The sequence below is a fragment of the Bos grunniens genome, chromosome X (assembly GCF_055505025.1).
Source record: "Bos grunniens cultivar Pamir isolate PY7600 chromosome X, Bosgru_T2T1.0, whole genome shotgun sequence".
Classification (NCBI taxonomy): Eukaryota; Metazoa; Chordata; class Mammalia; order Artiodactyla; family Bovidae; genus Bos; species Bos grunniens.
This window is the reverse complement of record NC_141194.1, coordinates 141,908,406-141,927,579: the sequence shown is the minus strand read 5'-3', so window position 1 is coordinate 141,927,579 and position 19,174 is coordinate 141,908,406. Positions and strand designations below refer to the sequence as shown.

Here is a 19,174-nt window from a genome sequence, read left to right as displayed (position 1 = left end):
ACTACAACGTCATCCACACAAATTTCTTGTTTTCCCAATACATATAAATGTCATTTTTACACTGTATTTGCATTCTATTCAGTGTGCAATAGCATTATGTCTTAGACAATAGCATAAATACCCTAATTGAAAAATACTGCTAAAAAATGTTAACCATCTTCTGAGCCTTCAGCAAGTTCGAATACTTTTGCAATAGTAACAGATCACTGATCACAGATCAGCATTACAAATATAACAATGATGAAAAAGCTTGAAATATTCCCAAAAGGACCGAAATGTGACAGAGGCAAGAAGTGAGCAAATGCTTTTGGATGAATGGCACCACTGGACTTGGAGATGCAAGGTGGCCACAAAGCTCAATGTGTAAACACGATATCTGCAAAGTGCATTAAAGTCAAGCACAAGAAATGAGGCATACCTGTATATACAATGGAACATTATTCACCCACAAAAAGGAAACTTTGAATTGGCTACATGGATGAACCTTGAGAGCACTATGCTAAGTGAAATAAATCATAAAGATAGATATTGTATGATATCATTTTTACATGCTGCTGCTGCTGCTAGGTCATTTCAGTCGTGTCTGACTCTGTGCGACCCCACAGACAGCAGCCCACCAGGCTCCTCTGTCCAGGGGATTCTCTAGGCAAGAATACTGGAGTCGGTTGCCATTTTCTTCTCCTTTTACATGGAGGACTCTCAAAACAAGCAACAATCTGCCAAAAAAAAATTTTTTTTAATGCTCACACAACAGAACAGATTGGTGGTCCCCAGAGGTTCAAAAAATGGTGAAGGGATTCAAAGGTACAAACACGTCATAGGGGGATGTGTAATGTACAAGGTGGTAATTATAGTTAATAATATTTGTATTGTCCATTTGAAAGTTGTTGACCAAGTAGCTGTTAAAAGTTCTCATTATAAGAAAAATTGTGGCGTGGTAATGATGTTAACTAGATTTACTGTGGTCATTTCACCGTGTATAAGATAACTGAATCACTGTGTTATACACCTGAAACTAATATAATGTATGTCAGTTCAGTTCATTACAGTCACTCAGGCGTGTCTGACTTTTGTGACCCATGGACTGCAGCACGCCAGGCTTCCCTGTCTATCACCAACTCCTGAAGCTTGCTCAAACTCATATCTATCGAGTCAGTGATGCCATCCAACCATCTCATCCTCTGTTGTCTAGTTCTCCTCCTGCCTTCCATCTTTCCATCATCAGGGTCTTTTCCAATGAGTCAGTTCTTTGAATCAGATGGCCAAAGTATTGGAGCTGGAGCTTGAGCATCAGTCCTTCCAATGAATATTCAGGACTGATTTCCTTAGGATGGACTGGTTTGATCTCCTTGCACTCCAAGGGACTCTCAAGAGTCTTCTCGAACACCACAGTTCAAAAGCAGCAGTTTTTCAGCACTCAGCTTTCTTTATGGCCCAACTCTCACATCCACACATGACTACTGGAAAAACCATAGCTGAGACTAGACTGATCTTTGTTGGCAAAGTAATGTCCCTGCTTTTTCATATGCTGTCTAGGTTGGTCATAGTTTATCTTCCAAGGAGCAAGTGTCCTTTCATTTCATGGCTGCAGTCACCATCTGCAGTGATTTTGGAGCCTAAGAAAATAATGTATGTCAATTGTACCTCAATAAAAAAAATTTTTTTTAATTGTGGAGGTGGGGTCACACAAAGTCTTTTCCCAGGATGTCTGGCAACTATTAACAAAACCATGTCAATGAAACCACACCTTCCACTCAGCATCTTAGTTAATGGTATTTACATGGCATTTAATCATTTTGGAAGTTCCCAGACTACAAATTGTGACACTGGAAGCCTCCTCCCCTTGCCTGACTCCTCATTTTGCTCTGTAATTTTAGGATTTAGGATCCTTCCTCTACATGAGTACATCAAGAAGACGAGTGTAATAGAGCTCATTTTTAAAGTGAAAGTGTTAGTCACTCAGTCATGTCCAAATCTTTGCAATGCCGTGGACTGTAGCCCACCAGGGTCTTCTGTCCATGGAATTTTTTAGGCAAGAATATTGAGTGGGATGCCATTTCATCCTCCAGGGGATCTTCCTAACCCAGGGATAGAACCCAGGACTCCTGCATTGCAGGCAGAGTCTTTATTATCTGAGCCAATAAGAAAGCGCAATAGGGCTCATTTTGGGAGGATTCAAATGGACCAGTGGTACCAACCAAAATGTACCTCCCTAAACAACCAGAGCCCACACTGGGGTATGTGGGCCAGCATTAGGTCTCTATTCCCAATAATGATTACAGAAAGCAAGTCTGTTATATTTGCAAAAGAGAAAAGGAAAAACATATTAAGAGTTTCTTCTTGGGAGTTCCCTTGGGATCTAGCGGTGGGGATTCTGAGCTTTCACTTCCATGACCAAAGTTCAATCCCTGGTCAGGGAACTGATCCTGAAAGGTACGAGTCGTGGACAAAAAAAAAAAAAAAATAGCACTAACAAAAATGAGTTTCTTCTCATCACTAGAAATAATCATCTGTAACTGTATGGTGATGGACCTTAACTACACTTGTGGTAATCATTTTGTAATGTATGCGAACAACAAATATTATGTTACACACCTGAAACTAGTGTATGTCAAATATACCTGAATGAAAAAAAAGCAAGAGAAAAGGATATTCTTGGGTATTCATGCTGTAGTCTGGACACAGATGAGAACATTTTCTCTTTACCCTTGTTTCTTCTTGCTCTTTCGCCCTTGAGAACTCCTCTAAGAGATCACTATGTAAAGCCAGGAGAAGCAAGTCACCAAAACGTCAGGTTTTCTTTCCCTGTGAGTTTTCTTTGCCTGTGTGACAGAGCAGAGGCCTGAGCCTCCCAAGCCCTGGCCAGACTGGCTGTGAGCCCAGCCCCTGGCCTTAGGCTCCCAGCCCAGGTTTCCAGACCCGTCACTCCAACCCCTGTCAGGTCTGCAGCCCAGGTCCATCACAACCCTCACACAGGGCTCTGCAGCAAAGCTAATAATAAAACTTTCCTGATTTTTCCTCCTACCAGTGCTTCTTTGATACAACTTAAGGTTTTCTATGGTCTCAAGTATTCACCTGCTGATCTCATGACCTAGAAATAACTCATCACTACTTGAGGAAATGAAAAAGTACTTCAGATTAACACAGGTCCAAATCTACCCTGAATTGACCCCAGCAACACCAAACAAATTCCACAAAACCCACTTGTTCCTAATTGTACCACAAAAAGTGGTTTAAAAAAGTCCTGAGACTAGAAATTCCTCAAGAGAATATTCACTTATGTATTTGATAGTTTCATAACATTGAATCTGTGTGATATCTTCAAGGCATTAGTAGACTATATATTACAATTCTATTTTTTACCCTTTATGGGTCACTAGAATTTTGTCTGCAATTGTTCAGTTTTGGTTTTGTTTTCATTGATAGATTTAGTGCTGCCACTCCCTACCTTGCATTACCAAACACTGAAAAACAACAGCGGGAGAACATGGACTTTAAGCTTTCCACCCCATCCATCTTGGTGCAACTAAACAGATGCTAGTTACTCCTATAGTGTGTTCTCTGAACCAATTACTCCCTTGTGCCAGCACTGAAATATTCACAAAATCACTCATTTTACCTCAGATTATGCTTGGTTTTGAATATTTCAAGTAGTTCAATTGAACTCTCTTATAACCCAGCTCCTCAGTGCATTAAGTACTTTCAGGTCACATTGAGTCCCAATATGAACTACTCATAAGATGGAAGGATTGAGTTTAGGAGGGCTAATTTCCTCCCTAAAGGACATTTGTGTTACAAGGACCTGAACTTTATAGGAAGAGATTGTATCTGTATATATTCAGATAGATAGATGGCAGATAGGTAGGTACCACAGGTGTAGGAAAAGTGGCTCTATTTTTTTCCTTTGGGAACTATGTTCTCACTGGTAATGGGCTATTTCCGTGAGCTTGAATTTACTGATCCCATTTGTTACCCCTTAGAGCTCCTAAGGGCTTCCCTGGTGGCTCAGCTGGTAAAGAATCTGCCTGCAATGCAGGAGCCCTGGATTCGATCCCTGGGTTGGGAAGATCCCCGAGAGAAGGGAACGGCTACCCAGTCCAGTGTTCTGGCCTGGAGAATTCTGTGGACTATATAGTCCATGGGGTGTCAAAGAGTCAGACAGGACTGAGCAACTGTCACTTTCAGAGTCTGCAGATGGTGATTGCAGCCATGAAATTAAAAGACGCTTGTTCCTTGGAAGGAAAGTTATGCCCAACCTAAACAGCATATTCAAAAGCAGAGACATTACTTTGCCAACAAAGGTCCGTCTAGTCAAGCCTATGGTTTTTCCAGTGGTCATGTATGGATGTTAGAGTTGGACTTTAAAGAAAGCTGACCGCAGAATAATTGATGATTTTGAAATTTGGTGTTGGAGAAGACTCTTGAGAGTCCCTTGGACTGCAAGGAGATCCAACCAGTCCATGCTAAAGGACATCAGTCCTGGGTGTTCATTGGAAGGACTGATGGTGAAGATGAAACACCAATACTTTGGCCACCTGATGCGAAGAGCTGACCCATTAGAAAAAACCCTGATTCTGGGAAAGACTGAGGGCAGGAGGAGGAGGGGACGACGGAGGATGAGATGGTTGGATGGCATCACCGACTCAATGGACATGGGTTTGAGTGGACTCCAGGAGTTGGTAATGGACAGGGAGGCCTGGCGTGCTGCTGTTCATGGGGTCGCAAAGAGTTGGACACAACTGAGCGACTGAACTGAACTGAGAGTTCAAATCTTATTTTCCAATCATGGAAATGGCCATAAGCACAAATCAACGTGAGAATGTCCAGGACAAAAGTGTCCAAGCCCAGAAGCAGGTTTTAGGATGGCTCATCTGCCAAATTTTTTTCAGGTTTACTCATGTGCAATCTGAATGCAGTCTCATCCATGTGTCTTGCAAGCTCCTTCCTTAGAGAATGAAATCAAAATGTTCAGAATTTGGAGAATCTGCAGTATCACAGGACATAGTGTTGAAAGGGAGGAAATCAAGATTTGGAAAAAACTGTGCAAAACTGTTTTTGTTCTATATGTAAGGGGGAACTAGGCTTCCGAGGGGGCTCTGTGGAAAAGAATCGGCTTGCCAGGCTGTAAAATCTGGGAAGCACAACTACTGAGCCCACGAGCTGCAACTACTGAAGCGCAAGCACCCTGGATTCCGTGCTCCACAGCAAGAGAAGCCGCTGCAATAAGAAGCCCGTGCAGTACAACTAGAGAGCAGCCCCCACTCACCACAACTGGAGAAAGCTCACACGAAGCAACCAAGACCCAGCACAGTCAAAAATAAATCAATAGATACTTCTTAAAAAGAAAGCAAGGGTGGGACTTCTCTGGCGGTTCAATGGCTAAGACTCTGTACTCTCACTACAGGGGACCTGGGTTCAATGCCTGGTCAGGGAACTAAGATCCCACATGCCACAACAAAGACCCAGTGCAGCCAAAGAGAGTAATAAAGAAAAATATTAAAAAAAGAAATAATCTACAATTAACACTAAAAAGAGAAAGCAAGGGTAATAGAGCCTTAGTAAATTGTCATGTACATATCTTTTCATTTTTTTGAGAAACGAAAAATTCTTTTGTCAGCCACAGTAATCAAACCACCATGGTATTGGAACAAACACAGACATATAGATCAAAGGAACAGAACCGAGACTCCCAAAATAAACCCACACTCCTACTGTCAATTAATCCATGACAAAAGAGGCAAAACTATGCATTGGATAAGACAGTCTCTTCAGCAAGCGGCACTGGGAAGACTGGATGCTACACATGTAAGAGTGAAATTAGCACATTTCTTCACACCATACACAAAAATAAACTCAAAATGGTTAAAAAACTTAAATGTAAAACAAGACACTGTTCAACTCCTAGAAAAAGCATAGGTGAAACATTCTGTGACATAAATCATAGTGACATTTTCTTACATCAATCACCCAAGGCAAAAGAAATATCAATCAAAGCAGAAGGAAACAAATGGGCCCTAATGAAACTGAAAAGCTTATTATGCACAGCAAAAGAAATCATCAAAAAAACTAACAGAAAACCTACTGAATAGGAGAAAATATTTTCAAAGGGTGCAACTGAGAAGGGGTTAATATCCAAAATATAGGGAATTCCTGGCAGTACGGTGGTTAGCACCCCTCACTCACTGCTGAGGGCACGAGTTCAATCCCTAATTTGGAGTTAAGATCCCACAAGCCATGCAGCATGGCCCCCAAAACACTGTAAAACAATTAAAGATGAAATTGAAAAAGTAAACCTAAGAAATCTAAACCACACAAACAGTTCATAATGACTCAATGCAGAAAAGATAAACAACCTAATCAAAAAATGGGCAGAAGACCTAAATAGACATGCTCTAAAGCAGACATAGAGGGCCAAGAGGCACATGAAAAGATGACGAACGTGGCTAAGCAACAGAGAAATGCAAATCAAAACCACAATGAGGTAACACCTCACACAGGTCAGGATGGCTATCATCAAAAATTTACAAATAAATGGTAGACAGGGTGTGGAGAAAAAGAAACCCTCCTATACTGTTGGTGGGAGTATAAATTGGTACAGGCACAATGGAAAATGGTATGCAGGTTCTTCAAAAACTATAAATAGAATTACCATTTGATCCAGAAATTCCATTCCTGGATCCAGAAAAAAAAATGAAAACTCTAATTTGAAAAGACACAGGCACCATAATGTTCATAGCAGCGCTATTTACAACAGCCAAGGCATGGGAACGACCGAAGTCACCATCAGGAGATGACTGGCTTAAAACAATCTGAAATACACACACACAAACACCACACACACACACACACACACAATTGGCTTCCTTGGTGGCACAGTGGTACAGAATCCACCTGCCAAGCAGGAGACTCAGGTTTGATCCCTGGATCAGGAAGATCACCTGGAGAAGGAGTTGGCCATCTACTCCAGTATACTTGCCCAGAGAAATCCATGGACAGAGGAGCCAGGCGGGCTACAGTCCATGGGATTGCAAGGAGTGAGACACGACTGATCGACTAAACAATACAGCAAAACCCAGTTGTAGGGTTTGATGAGAGAAGCAGAGTGAAAGGCCATGAGGGATATATTATAGAGACTAGATCTCACGCACTGGTGGGAGCCGAGATGAAGTCTATGAAAGGCTATTGCCTTCACATTTGATGGTGGCCTGAAGTCACTGGAGATATTCAAGGCTAACAGCTGGGCAGACAGGTGTATATGAACTGGGGAGAGCAAAGACCAAGTGGAAGCTGCAAGGATTCCCTTGAACCCACAAGGACAAGCTAAAACCCATGAAGGCATAAAATCCTGTGATCCATACATCTGCCTCTTACCGTCTCCATTCTGGAGAAGGAGCCGGCATCCTTTGACACAGAGCTGCACGTGCACACGGCCCAGGGTCTGGAGCTGTTGTAGGAGATCACCCTGTGGGTGAGTCGCTGCAGGCCCCCTGCTGGCCCACGGCAACAAGGGGTGCCAGGGCGTCAGTGCCAATGCATACAAGCGGCAATCGCACCTGCCCTTACACCCAACTTCAGAACATAATGGCCGTGGCTTCACTCCCACCTGCCAAATCTTGCCCCAGCTTTTCTTCCGGCCAACCTTCACTCAGGACAGGGAAAGCAATCCCAGGAAAAGAAGCTCTAGCCTAGCTCAGTTGACAAAGCCATGACAACAAGCGGAGACAGACACCATAGTAGAGTGGACCTGGTCATTACTGGAGGGAAGGATGACACAGCATGGCAAATGACACACGGGGGGCATTCGGGCCTCAGTTACAGACAAGGATGTCCCAGCATTTGGTGCTCAGATTCCACAAACTTTGTGTCCACAAAGGATTCACGTAACCACCACATTTATGCCACCCATCCTGTTGAGTGTCTCTATCCACAGTGCTCAGTGGAGAAGAGGAGGAAGCTACCGTAAGTAAGCATGGAGCTACTGGCAGCATTTTGGAAAACTGGTCACCATGACTTTTGGTCACTGACCACTGACTTCTGAGCTAGGCCATCAACCTCTGGATATTCCACCAGCTTCTCAAAGAGGGTGAGTGTTCCTAGGGAGATATCCGAAAAAAAAAAAAAAAAGAAAGATTAATTTGGAAAGATACATGCACCACAGCATTCATTGCAGTACTATTTACAATAAGCAAGATATGGAATCTACCCAGGTGTCCATCAACAGAGGAATAAAGAGGATGTGGTGTATATGTATAGACACACAGTGGAATACTACTGAGCCATAAAATGAAGGAAATTTTGTCATTTGCAACAACATGGATGGACTTGGAGAGTATTACGCTTAGTGAAATAAGTCAGAGAAAGACAAACACTGTATGATATCACTTGTATGTGGAACCTAAAAAGTAAAGCAAGCTTGTGACTATGACCCAAAGAAAGAAACTAAACTCACCAATATAGAGAACAAACTACTGACTATCAGTGGGGGAGAAAAAGTCGGGAAGGACAAGATCCAAGTAACGGATGCCTAGGTACAAACTACTGTATATGAAATAAATAAGCTTCAAGGACATATTGTGCAGCACATGGAATATAGCAATATGTCATAAGAACTATAAACGGACTATAACTTTTAAAAACTGTGAATCACTATGTTGTATCCCTGAACTTCATAATATTGCACATCAACTATAACTCAATTAAAAATATGTAAATACAAAGAAACAAAATCAACCAATAAAACAGAGTGACTGATTCCTTAATTTTTAAGTGTTTTTTTAATTTAATTTTATTTTTAAGCTTTACAAATTGTATTAGTTTTGCCAAATATCAAAATGAATCCGCCACAGGTATACATGTGTTCCCCATCCTGAACCCTCCTGCCTCCTCCCTCCCCACACCATCCCTCTGAGTTGTCCCAGTGCACTAGCCCCAAGCATCCAAGACAAATAAGGGTGACACTGTACAGGCTTTGGTCGGAATAGTGACTAGTTTCCAAAGCTTCAAGTGGGAATATAAACCTGAAATCTGTCCCAGTGTGACTCTTTAATAGCTTCCCAGATTAAAAATACAAGATTGAGAGACAACAACCTCTGTTTCTGTGCTCTTTCCCACATCTATTGAGAATAAGAAATAGTGGGCCCACGGACACAAGAGAAACTCACAGGAGAACAGCTTGCTACTCCTTTTCCCTGAGAGATACTGCTTCCAGCTTGAGCTCCAGACTGGAAACCGACTGCACTCAGGTGCTCTGTCATTATCCTCTCTGGGCTTCCTATTCCGCATATGTAATAACAAGAAGGCGGTTTAATTTCAAAAATTCCTTCCAGCTCTAACATTCTTTGACTTGGTCCATATCATTCCTAGGCAAGTTCTTTACCAAAAAAGGAAACACAAAAAGGGCTGTGGGGATTTAATGTCCATAAAACGTCTTGTCACACCTTCCCTGTTGTCAACTAACAATGTTGTGATAATTTCAGGAGAACAGCCAAAGGGCCTCAGCCATACATACACATGTCCATTCTCCCCCAAATCGCCCTCCCATCCAGGCTGCCACATAACATTCACCAGTCTCCACTCTTTTTTAAGATTCTTTCCTCAGTACAGAGTACTGAGTTCCCTCTGCTACACAGTAGGTCCTTCTTTGTCATCTATTATGTATATATTAGAGTGTGTAAGACAACCCCAGTCTCCCGAGAAAGACGATTTTTAACCTACACATTAACAGACAAACAAAACACACTGGACGCCGAAACAACACACCCGGCAACTGGAGCCAAAAAAGAAACAAAACCAATACAGTATTGTAATTAGCCTCCAATTAAAATAAATAAATTTAAATTAAAAAAAAAAAAGAAAAGCAAACTGGCTAAACACAGTCCCCGGTCCCGTTCTCAGTCCATAGATTCTTGGTTTCTTTCTTAAGATCACCTGTTAAATATACATCAGAAAATGATAAAATAATAATAATAATAACTAACCTTTATTTCTCGGCTATCCATAAGGCCATTTAGGGCTGCCCTGGTAGCTCCGCGGTAAAGAATCTGCTTGCCAATGCTGGAGACAGAAGAGACACGGGTTCGATCCCTGGGCCAGAAAGATCCCCTCGGGTAGGAAATGGCAACCCACTCCGGTATTCTTGCCTGGAAAATTCCGTGGCTAGAGAAGCCTGCCGGGGTACAGTCCATGGACTCGCCAAGAGTCGGACACGACTTAGCCACTGAGCACACAGGAATAGGCGAACTCATGCGGGGCAAAGGAGAGAGTCTGTTTCTTAGAAAGGCGGGGTCTGGCGGTGGCGGCCTTGACTCTCCCGCGCCCTCTGCTGGGGAGTTGGTTCCACGCTGACTCTCCGCACTTGGCCTTCCCTAGGAGCTTCTCGCACTTCGTGCGTTGATGTGAGACCGCTAGGTGACAAGGGGGGAACTGGAGGTTACTAGGGGCTGCAGTGGGGACGTGTGGAGTCTGAGAAGTGAGGTGCAGACTGAGGGCGGTGTGGGAGTCTGTGGGGCGGAGAGCGATGTGCAGCCTGCGGGATGCAGGGTCACCAAGATCTACTTTCCTCTATGCGAGTGTGGTCCTGGCATCACCGGTGGCGTCTCCCGCGCCCCGCAGCCCTTTGCTCTGCTTAGGAAAATGGTAGAAGGCGGGGGCGAGGGCCAGTTTCCCTGGAGCCTTTTAAGCCTGCCTCCTTCCCATAAACTGCAAAACCTGCCCTTACAGGGAAGGCGCTGTGTTTTCTATTAGCCTTCCCGCAGGGCCGTTTATCAGCGATCTGTATTATGAAAACGGAGGACGTTTTTCAACAATTGTAAATCCTGAAACTATGTCTTGCAGGTCCTTGGCCAGGGGCCAGTTCCCCGAGAGTCACTGCTCAGGAATCTTCCAAACTGACTTGCTCCACACCCCACTTCTCCCCCACCCCTACTTTCCATCCCCTTAGCAAATACTTTCCAAGATGCCTATTCACCTAAGAACTGTAATTCTGAGATCTTACCCATTCATGTCCACTTGCTAGTTGTGTGGCATCAGGTACGTCACTACTCAGAGATAACAGCATCAACCCCTACAGAATGGGTGAGTAAACCTCCTTTATTCACTCATTCCACCTGTGTCAACTGAGCACCTATTCCATTTGGGCCCTGGGCTAGGTGCTGGGAAGACCTCAGGGAGAAAGACAGATGCTTTCCTTCCTGTCATGGAATTTGCCTCCCAACCAGGGACCCAGACAGTAAACCAATAAATACACAAATGGTGATGTGTCCGTGTAAGGAACGTGGTACAAGGAGAGAGAATACATGGATTCTGACTTGGGTTGTCAGGTCAAGGAAGGCCACTCAGGAAGAGACACAAAAGCTTAACCTGAAGGATACCTAAGCCGGATGAAAGTTGCTGGGCCAAAATGCTGAATCTAAGAAAGGTGCAGGAGTGGCTAGATATCAGGAGTGAGGAAAGAGGCTCCAAAGGAGTTTGCAGAAGTAACCAGGGGACCCTTGGTGTTGTACCTTCTATGGATTTGGACAAATGTATTAAGGACGTGTATCCATCATTATACTGTCAAACAGAGTATTTTCACTGCCCTGCAAACCCTCTGTGTTCTTCCTACTCCTCCCTCCTCCCTCCTCCTGGCAACCACTGATCTTTTTTCTGTTTTTTGTCTGTCTCCATACTTCTGCCTTTTCCCCAAATGGCATATAAATGGACTCATTCAGCACGTACCCTTTTGAAACGGGCTTCTTTCACTAGTAATAATGCATTTAACGGTCTTCCATATCTTTTAGTGGACTTTTTTCAGATATTTTAATGTATCCAAGTGTGGGGAAATGAAAGTCACTCAATCGTGTCCAAGTCTTTGCTACCACATGGACTATACAGTCCATGAAATTATCCAGGATAGAATACTGGAGTGGGTGGCCTTTTCCTTCTCCAGGGGACCTTTCCAACCCAGGGATCAAACCCAGGTCTCCAGCACTGCAGGTGGATTCTTTACCAGCTTCGCCACAAGGGAAGCCCTGATGTATCCAAAGAGCTAAAGAAAACAATGTCTAAAATCTAAAGGAAAGATTCCACTCCAATAAGAGCTTGCAAGTCATCATTCCCACCCTCAGAAGAAAAAATATGAACAGATTAAAAATCAATGACCATTCTTGGCCACATCACAGAATTGAGGTCATGGGACAAATTGTAATCCCTGAACCGGAGAAAGAGCTGGTTCTCGAGATTACAGATTATAGTGAACACAGATCAGCACACCTGAGGCAGAAAATGCTGAAATCTAAAACCTGGAACTTCAAAGGTAGCTTCAATGAATTGCTGGTGACTGAGTGTGGACTAACTTGAGAATTAAAAATTCCTAGGGACCTAATCAAAGCAACCCCCACCCCCACAATCATGGTGTTTACTCCTAGGATCCTCAACACGTTTTCTTGGTAAAGATCAGAGAAATATTGCCTCCTGTTTGACCAAGAAAGAGGGGAGAAGTAACCATCTGGAAACAAGCCAAGAGCATTCTTCGTAACAATGGCCTACCCAGCAAGGGAGAAGACTTCACCAGAGCCTTCTTGGACTTGGGGTAAGGGAAATTACCAAACTTCCAATCCCCTAGACATTGACCTTCGCAGAAGAGAAGAAAAAAGCTGAGGACTACTTGTGAAGGTCATAGTCCAGGGGGTCAGGGACACTAAACAACTGAGCCCAAACGATGAGATTATAGAACGTGTCTCCTCAACCCAGACCTGACCAAACATCAACAAGGTCTCCTTATAATGCAGTGGGTCACAGATGAAAGAACGGAAGGCTCAGACTCTATTTAAGAAGCAGTCTATGGGAAACGAAAGACGCCAGCAGGCAAAAACAAAACACTTGTGGAAATTGAATCCTCTGATACTACAGATACAGAAAACTGTAAACACAGCATATCTCTTGGCCAGACAAAAATAAGATGTCATACAAAGGCCTGTGTACTTCCAAATACCTGATCATTATTGGCTTTCAACGACAACTAAAAGATGCATAGCCTGATAAAAGGAAAGAAGAAATAGTCTGAAGAGACAAAGCAAGTGTCAGAAGCAGATTCAGGTATAGCAGAGATATGAAATTATCTGACTGAGAATTTAAAATAGATCAATATGCTAAGGGCTCCAGTGGAAAAGGTGGACAACTTGCAAGAACAGATGGATAATGTAAACAGAGAGATAGAAACCCTTAGAGAGAATATAAAGGAAATAGTAGAATAAAAAACTGCAAAGAAATAAAGAATATATTTAATGGATGCATCAGATGATTGGAAAGGGCTGGGATTAGAATCAGAGAGTTTGAAGATTTATCAGTAGAACCCCCCTCAAACTGAAATGTAGAGAAAAAATTAATAAAACATAGAATAGAATATCTTCCAATCACTGTGGGACAATTACAAAAGGTATAACAGGTATAATGGGACTACACAAAGCAAAGAAAGAGAGGAAGTATTTGAAGTAATAATAGCTGGGATTTTTCTAAAATTAGTGAGAGGTCAACACATCTAGGAAGTTCAGAGAACACCAAGCAATATAAACGTCAAAAGGAAAAAAAAAAACAAAAACACCTAGGCATATCATATTCAAATTGCAGAAAACCAAACACAGAGAAAATCTTGAAAAAAGCAGAGAATAAAAACACCTTACGTAACATGTATATTCGGAGAAGGCAATGGCACCCCACTCCAGTACTCTTGCCTGGAAAATCCCATGGACAGAGGAGCCTGGTAGGCTGCAGTCCATGGGGTCGCTAAGAGTCGGACACGACTGAGCGACTTCACTTTCACTTTTCACTTTCATGCATTGGAGAAGGAAATGGCAACCCACTCGTGTTCTTGCCTGGAGAATCCCAGGGATGGCGGAGCCTGCTGGGCTGCTGTCTATGGGGTCGCACAGAGTCGGACATGACTGAAGTGACTTAGCACCAATATGTATATTATCATATGTGAAACGGATTGCCAGTCCAGGCTTGATGCATGATACAGGGTGCTCGGGCTGGTGCACTGGGATTACCCAGAGGGATGGGATGGGGAGGGAGGTGGGAGGGGGGTTCAGGATGGGGAACACATGTACACCCGTGGCATATTCATGTCAATATATGGCAAAACCAGTACAATATTATAAAGTAATTAGCCTCCAAAAATTTAATTAATTAATTAATTAAAAAGAAAACACACACCTTACCTAGAGAGGAACACAGGTGGTCCCTGCAGGGAGTCTTGCTCTATATGCCAGTCTGAGTCTTGCCAGAAGCCTGACCGAATGGCAAGGCCATTAGCCACATCCACGGTTCAGTGAAGATACAGCAAGCCTTCTTGTTGGAGTGACCTGGACAGACATCCACACTGCATGAGGCTCTGCCCGTTGCAATGAGCATCCCTCGCCAAACTCAGTAAGGGAAAGGGCGGTCTCAGATTCAATGGCAGCTGTGCCCCATTCCTGCTTGTTTGTAGTTGACTGGGAGGAGCCATCAGGTGTGCTGATCAGGCCCACTTATGGTCCAGGACAGGGGTCCCCAATCCCCGGGATCTAATGCCTGATGATCTAAGTGGAGTTGATGTCATGATAATAAAAACGAAGTGCACAATAAATGTAACCTGCTTGAATCGTCCTGAAACCACCATGACCCCACCCCGTCCATGGAAAATTCTCTTCCACGAAACTGGTTCTGGTGCTAAAAAAGTTGGGATTGGTGATCCAGGAGGTCTTTGTACCTGGACCCTCACAGGGCCAGTGGAAGCAGTGGCTCTTTGGGCAATGTGCCAGGGAGCCAAAGAGACACCCCTGAGAACCTTTCAGGGAGTTGTGAGACCCCATCTGCTCTGCATTTTGCTCATTCCTGTATGTACCATTTCTATATAAGATTCCTGAACCACCTCCATCAGGTGAGTTGAGACATCTGCTTGGATCCATGCCATGACTAGAATTTATGATCTTAAGATTATTTAGGGGCTTCTTTGGTGGTCCAGTGGTTAAGAATCCACTTTCGAATGCAGGGGATGCAGCTTTGATCTCTGGTCAGGGAACTAACATCCTACATGGCTCGGAGCTACTTAGCCACATGTGCCCACAACTACAGAGCCCGTGTGCCTTTATGAATTACCCCACATGCCGCAACTAAGACCTGACATAGCCAAATAAATAAATAACTATTTTTTAAAAGATTACTTCACAGCCATGAATCATGTGCACAGTATCCACCAAGGGCTACTAAGAGGCCAGTAACTGTCCTGAGCTGACTAAGACACTGGGCCTCTCTGGTTCATCTCCAGATTCACCAGCAAAGGTGAAATCCAGGGCCATCACCATGCAGACTCTAGTGGGACTCTGTCAGGTTCTTCATAATCTGCTTCCTGACCCCAGATTAGAGTTCCTTAGCGGGGATAGCCCATGAATCTCCCTTGAAGCCCTGGGATTGAGTGAGTGGACACAGAGATGTCTTTGGGAAAGCCCTTGCCCAGATGGTCCAGAAGAGGGTACCTGAATACCATTTGTATGTTGTTCTTTCCATTGGTCTGTGCTGTGCTGAGTTGTTCAGTCCGGCCCTTTCTGAGCTCCCCAAGCTCCTCTGTCCATGGGGATCCTCCAGGCTAGAATACTAGAGTGGGTTGCCATGCCCTCCTCCAGGGGATCTTCCCAACCAGGGACTGAACCCAGGTCTCCCACATTGCAGATGGATTGTTTACCATCTGAGCCTCCAGAGAAGCCCATGAATATTGGCATGGGTGGCCTATGCCTTCTCCAGGTTATCTTCCTGACCTAGACATTGGTCTTGGGTCTCTTGCACTGCAGGTGGATTTTTTGCCAACTGAGCTACCAGGAAAGCCCCAACTTTTGCTACTTCTTCAGTAACTATTTTTTTCCCTTCTGTGGCCAGGAAGAGGGGAGAATTCTGATTTGGGTCCTGCTATGGCACCAGAAGTTTATAGCAGTTGATCTGATGGGTTTTGTGGGATTCAGGTAGGAGAGCAGAACTGAGGCCCGTCTCCAGCATCAGCAGTATTCATAGCTCTGGAGTGCGTGTGCTCATCAGTGAGGGGCCATGCAAATCCTCCTTCTTTCTTGGCTGCCTGGCATTGACCCTAGTGAGGGAGAGCTCAAGACACATCGGTCCTTGTGGCACTGAGAAAATTCTCCTCGCTTCTGGGAAGCAGTGGGCTCTTTTTATCCCTCTACTTCTTTGTTCTGTCTGCTGTATTAGTGTCTTCATCATCTTCGTGGTAGCAAATGTTTATTGAACACCTACAGCTTGCCAGGTTTTCTTGAGTGCTCCACGTGAATCTCTTCATCTCCTTTTCAGCTCTATGAACTAACTACTATTAAGATCCCGTTGTACGGATGAGGTTCAGAAAGCTGTAACAGTTTGTTCAAAGTCACAGAGCCAGTCTGTGGCAGAGCTCTGATTTGAATCCGAGTCCACAGTTTGTTTTCTTCCTATGAAGCCAGCTGCCTCTCACATTTCCTCCTCCCCACCCACATGCCTCTCCCTCTCCAGGTCGGCTCAGTGGCATAGTCTCCGTGTGGGTCCTGGGTTTGTGTGCTGTCCTCCAGGCAGTGAGCTCAGAGATGGCACTTAGCCAAGCACTTCCCTTTCTTTGTTGGGACGGAGGCATTGTCTTAACAGGAGAAATCAACCACTCCGTATACAAGCACCATGGTTAACGGCAGGGGCTCCAAACCTTGGAGATCTCATAGACTAGTAATATTAGTATTGATCATGGAATCTAGTCCCATCACCTCATGGGAAATAGATGGAGAAACAGTGGAAACAGTGTCAGACTTTATTTGGGGGGACTCCAAAATCACTGCAGATGGTGATTGCAGCGATGAAATTAAAAGACGCTTACTCTTTGGAAGGAAAGTTATGACCAACCTAGATAGCATATTCAAAAGCAGAGACATTACTTTGCCAACAAAGGTCCGTCTAGTCAAGGCTATGGTTTTTGCAGTGGTTATGTATGGATGTGAGAGTTGGACTGTGAAGAAAGCTGAGCACCGAAGAATTGATGCTTTTGAACTGTGGTGTTGGAAAAGACTCTTGAGAGTCCCTTGGACTGCAAGGAGATCCAACCTGTCAATCCTAAAGGAGATCAGTCCTGGGTGTTCATTGGAAGGACTGATGCTGAAGCTGAAACTCCAATACTTTGGCCACCTCATGCAAAGAGTTGACTCATTGGAAAAGACTCTGATGCTGGGAGGGATTGGGGGCAGGAGGAGAAGGGGACGACAGAGGATGAGATGGCTGGATGGCATCACTGACTCGATGGACGTGAGTCTGAGTGAACTCCAGGAGCTGGTGGTGGACAGGGAGGCCTGGCGTGCTGCGATTCATGGGGTCACAAAGAGTCGGACACAACTGAGCAACTCAACTGAACTGAATATTAGTAAAATAAAACTGGGTTTGGACAGAGGTCATAATCTTTTCATTTTACCAATTAAGACCTTGTCATTCTCCTCCTACTACTAATATTAATAATAGAAATAATATCTGAAGCTTATAGAGAAAGATTACCACGTACCATATACTATTCTCAGTCTTTCAATGAATTACCTGATTTAATCCTCACAAAAATCATATTTAGTAGGCATTATTGTTTTCCCCATTTTGGAGACAAGGAAATTGACAAAAGAAAGGTATTGTAAATTACTCCTGACTCTGCTGAAAACCATTATAGTTTATTGTCTCTCATCTGTGTTTGATCAAAGATATTTTTTAAAGAAACCATCAAAGGACTTCCCTGGGGGTCCGATGGTTAAGACTCTGCACTTCCACTGCAGGGGGCATGGGTTCAATTCCTGGTTGGGGAGCAAAGATCCTGACTGCCACAGTGTGTGGCAAAAAAAAAAAACAGATAAGAAAAGAAAAAAATAAACCATCAAGCACAGCCAGAGGCCCTGATCTCAGAATTTAGGAATAACCAACTAACAGCACGGGCAGTTCTGGGTTTGTCTTGGGCAAAGCAAATACTGTCTCTCTCTCTCCCTTTTTGCAGTTTACTGTGAAAGTACTAATATATGCTTTGAGAAGTAAACGTCTAGATAAATACTGAGACCTTGACCCAGTGACTGGCACATAAGAATACAGTACATACCAGCTGCGACATTTATCATTGTAATTCCTTGTGGCACAACCCTGCAAACTAACCTCTTGCTTGGAGGAAACTGAGTAAGGCAACTATGGACTCTTGCTGTTACTGAGGTCAGGTAAGTTTCTGTAACTGACGACACCCTCCTTCCCTCAGCTGCCTCCAATTTCTCCTCCTTGAATGAACTGAAGCAGAGGAGTTTTACTTCCAATTGGTTGATATTGTTGTTGCCATCAGTTCTGTTCAGTTGCTCAGTCGTGTCGGACTCGTTGCAATTCATGGACTGCAGTAACTGGGCTTCCCTGTCCATAAACAACTTTCGGGGCTTGCTCTAATTCATATCCATCAAGTAGGTGATGTCCCCTTCTCCTCCTGCCTTCAATCCTTCCCAGCATCAGGGTCTTTCCAATGAGTAAATTCTTTCCATCAGGTAGCCAAAGTATTGGAGCTTCAGCTTCAGCATCAGTCCTTCCAAAGAATATTCAGGACTGATTTCCTTTAAGATTGACTGGTTTGATCTCTTTGCTGTCCAAGGGATTCTCAACAGTCTTCTCCAACACCACAGTTCAAAAGCATCAATTCTTCGGCGCTCAGCTTTCTTTATAGGCCAACTCTCACATCCACATATGACTACTGGAAAAACCAGAGCTTTGAGTAGACGGGCCTTTGCCAGTGAAGTCATGTCTCTGCTTTTCAATATGCTGTCTAGGTTGGTCACAGCTTTTCTTCCAAGGAGCAAGTGTCTTAATTTCATGGCTGCAGTCACCATCTTCAGTGATTTGGAGCCCCAAAAGATAAGTCTGTTATTGTTTCCATTGTTTCCCCATCTATTTGCCATGAAGTGATGGCATGGTGTTCCTTTTTTGAGTGTGGAGTTTTAAGCCAGCATTTTCACTCTCCTCTTTCATTTTCATCAAGAGGCTCTTTAGTTCCTCTTCACTTTCAGCCATAGGGGTGGTGTCATCTGTATATCTGAGGTTATTGACATTTCTCCTGGCAATCTTGATTCCAGCTTGTGATTCATCCAGCCTGGCATTTTGCATGATGTACTCTGCATATAAGTTAAATAAACAGGGT

General features: G+C 43.8%; 1 protein-coding gene across 7 annotated transcripts in view; it reads right to left on the bottom strand.

Annotated features, from left to right (window-relative positions):
* LOC147341525 (fibrous sheath-interacting protein 2-like) overlaps positions 1-10,385 on the bottom strand; it is a 142,079-nt gene extending 131,694 nt beyond the window's left edge. For 6 of the 7 annotated variants that reach the window (XR_015159843.1, XM_086389728.1, XM_086389729.1 and 3 more), the window contains exon 1: positions 9,978-10,385. Coding sequence is in view for 6 of the 7 variants with exons in the window: in XM_086389728.1 (XP_086245854.1) it covers positions 9,978-10,244 (267 nt within the window). In the remaining variant the exon portion in view is untranslated. The remainder of the gene's footprint in view (positions 1-9,977) is intronic. The other variant, XM_086389736.1, reaches the window with a different exon arrangement.
* Between the last annotated feature and the right edge of the window lie 8,789 nt (positions 10,386-19,174).